This window comes from Glycine max, chromosome 5 (genome assembly GCF_000004515.6).
Source record: "Glycine max cultivar Williams 82 chromosome 5, Glycine_max_v4.0, whole genome shotgun sequence".
NCBI classification, from domain to species: Eukaryota; Viridiplantae; Streptophyta; class Magnoliopsida; order Fabales; family Fabaceae; genus Glycine; species Glycine max.
In genome coordinates, this window is record NC_038241.2 from 32110899 (window position 1) to 32113983 (window position 3085).

General features: G+C 36.2%; 1 protein-coding gene across 1 annotated transcript; it reads left to right on the forward strand.

Annotated features, from left to right (window-relative positions):
• The first annotated feature begins 388 nt into the window (after positions 1 to 388).
• LOC100787050 (WRKY transcription factor 28) lies at positions 389 to 2860 on the forward strand. The gene is made up of 3 exons (XM_003524062.4): positions 389 to 1221; positions 1347 to 1490; positions 1923 to 2860. Exons 1-3 carry the CDS (start codon positions 749 to 751, stop codon positions 2380 to 2382), a joined length of 1077 nt encoding a protein of 358 aa, XP_003524110.1. The 5' UTR covers positions 389 to 748; the 3' UTR covers positions 2383 to 2860.
• Positions 2861 to 3085: the final 225 nt, after the last annotated feature.

Consider the following 3085-nt stretch of genomic DNA (forward strand, 5'->3'; position numbering starts at 1 on the left):
TTTTTATTTTCATTTTATATAATTTGGGTTGAAAAGAGAAGGTATTATTTTGTAGAAGACTCCCGATTGGACTGAATAGTCAAGCAAATTTTTTTTTAAAAAATGAATCACATTTTTACTGCCAACTCTATGAGTTTCAAAAGGCTAAAGATTCTCTTCTGCTAAGTATTGATTGAGATTGCATAAGAGTACATTTTGTCTAATACCTATGTACACACTCAAAGTATATATACAGCAAATAATATATTTTGTCTTGATCAAAGAATTCTTATATTATATTTTAACACATAGCTGACACTGAATATTTAATGAATTGGTCATAAGGTTAATTATAAGAAACCATATTATTTATCTTGTATAATTCTAGACTTAACAATAAACATTTGATTTTATTTATAGGGGAGGCTCCAGTGACAATCACCCTGTCTCCATAACTAATATCGATCAGTTTCCTTAATGGAAGTAACATGGACTGAAAAATGTTTCCATATGAGAAAGCACTTTCTGGTCTTCTGATTGGAAGGTATTTTGTCAACCTCCTTTTAAAGTGACCATAGCAGTTCTCCATTCAAACCCAAAGACTTTTTTTTAATTTCTTTCTTTTAAACCTTATATATACACATACATTAATAACTTCAAGAGATAAGCTACAAAGTCCCCACCAACCATATACGCGACCTCACACACAACCACAAACACACACTCTTTTCTTGTTGTGGTGCTTCTCCTTATTCTCTCTTTCTTCTTCATGTCTGTTGAACCTAAGGAACTTTACTACCAGGACCTTGTCCTAGACCCCAATATTAATAATCAACATCAGGGCACAGAAGCAGGATCTAATAATACTATGTACGAAAAGCACTTTTCCTCTACCATAATTCCTTCAGATTCAACAGCATATGATTCATCACAAGCCTTTGATCCCTCTTACATGAGTTTAACTGAGTGTTTGCAAGGGGGCATGGACTACAATTCACTTGCAACTTCTTTTGGCCTTTCTCCTTCCTCGTCTGAGGTTTTTTCTTCTGTTGATGGGAACCAAAAGCCAGCAGTAGAAGGAGGAGATGGAGGTGGTGGTGGTGGTGGCAGTGAAACCCTTGCGACCCTTAACTCTTCAGTCTCTTCTTCATCTTCTGAAGCCGGGGCTGAGGAAGATTCTGGAAAGAGCAAAAAAGAAAGGCAGGTGAAAACAGAAGAAGGAGAAGAAAACTCTAAGAAAGGGTAAGTAATTGTATTTCTTCTCATTTTCTTAAGCTAAGCTCAAACCCTTTCTTTTTTCCTTCTTTGTTAGGATTAGATTGTGTTATATATGGTGCAACTTAGAATTTTGTTTCGGGAATTAACAGGAACAAGGAGAAGAAGAAAGGAGAGAAGAAGCAAAAGGAGCCAAGGTTTGCCTTCATGACCAAGAGTGAGGTTGATCACCTTGAAGATGGATACAGATGGAGAAAATATGGACAGAAAGCTGTCAAGAATAGCCCTTACCCAAGGTATAGAAAACGTTTTTCTCCTTTTTTTGCACCCAAATCAAGTCTAGCTAAAATTTTCACATAAAATAACTTCACACACAAATAAATTCCCTTTGCCAGTTTCCACAAGAAGGAATATGTTAGTTCCATAAAATAAAAAAATAAAAAAAAAAGACTCATAGATCTTTACATTTCAAATGAATCTATTTCTAATATGAGTTACTAGTTATTATGATTACAAAACCAAGTGCCAAAAAGAGACATTACTCCACCTGATTGAATCCTATATGGTGAAGAAAATCAACAAAAGCAAAACCAAACTAGACCACCCCATTATCATACATTTGTTCACACAATGGCTTCAATTTCTTGGTTTAGCAATATTGTAGTAGTAATGGCCAAAGTGAAAAATGAAGTTTGATAGCTGAATAAGGGTGAATGATAATATTGCAGGAGCTACTACAGGTGCACAACACAGAAGTGCACAGTGAAGAAACGCGTGGAGAGGTCATTTCAGGACCCAACCACTGTGATAACAACGTATGAAGGTCAGCACAACCATCCGGTCCCCACTTCTCTCAGAGGGAATGCGGCTGCGGGAATGTTCACACCTTCTTCTTTGCTAGCCACACCAACTCCACTTGCAGCCGGGTCAAACTTCCCCCAAGATCTCTTCCTTCACATGCATCACCCTCACCACCAATATCACATTCACAACAACCTCTTCACCACACAGTCGACTACAAACACTACTACTGCTACTACTACCACTCCATCCTCGTTTTACTCTTCCTATAACAACATTAACAACTCTCTTCTTCACAACCAGTTTCTTCCTCCGGAATACGGCCTCCTTCAAGACATAGTCCCTTCCATGTTCCACAACAAGACCGGCCACCATCACCAGAATTAATTGATATCTATCCATGCAAAACGTACTCATTCTCTCTATTTATATATGATATCTATATCTATATATATCGATATTTGGCCTTGTTTATGGTCCACTTTGTATATATAATTAATTTGAAGAGATAGAGTTTTTTGTTTAGTTATGTGATTCTGACTCATTACACAGTCTAGCCTGCTTTGTTTTCGAAGTGCGTTAGCTAGCTTGGCATCGATGATCTACTATATTTAGTGGGGGTGGAGACTGGTTTAAAGGAAAATTAAATCATGGGGTACGTGTTTAGAGGGGCATAATTATTATAAGTACTTGTTAGAAACAAGATCTTTTTTATGTATATTAGTCATGTGTATGCATGCAGCCCATTTGGGATTTTCGCATCCAGTGGCTAGTGTAACGTTATTGATCTGAATCTGATTGAAATTAATATTACTTTGATGAGTTGGAGGACATCATTGTTACTCTCCATTTTGTTTTCCTCTTGAATGTTATTAGTCCTTGGAATATTTTAGAAAACTTATATATATATATATATATATTGAACTATTAATTTGCCGTATTTGATCAACCAGACTTATATGAAGGCGCACATGCAAGTATATAATATGTGTAGAGCATTTGATCATAAGCATTCTTGAGGCACAGGTGTAAATACAGGAAAAAGAAAAAGAAAAGGTATTCCACTATTGAGAAATGAACATACTCCCAA

Coding starts and splice junctions, on each gene's coding strand:
- LOC100787050 (XM_003524062.4), top strand. CDS start 749: ATGTCTGTTGAACCTAAGGAACTTTACTACCAGGACCTTGTCCTAGAC. Junction 1,222..1,346: donor GAAGAAAACTCTAAGAAAGG/GTAAGTAATTGT, acceptor GGGAATTAACAG/GAACAAGGAGAAGAAGAAAG. Junction 1,491..1,922: donor AAGAATAGCCCTTACCCAAG/GTATAGAAAACG, acceptor ATAATATTGCAG/GAGCTACTACAGGTGCACAA.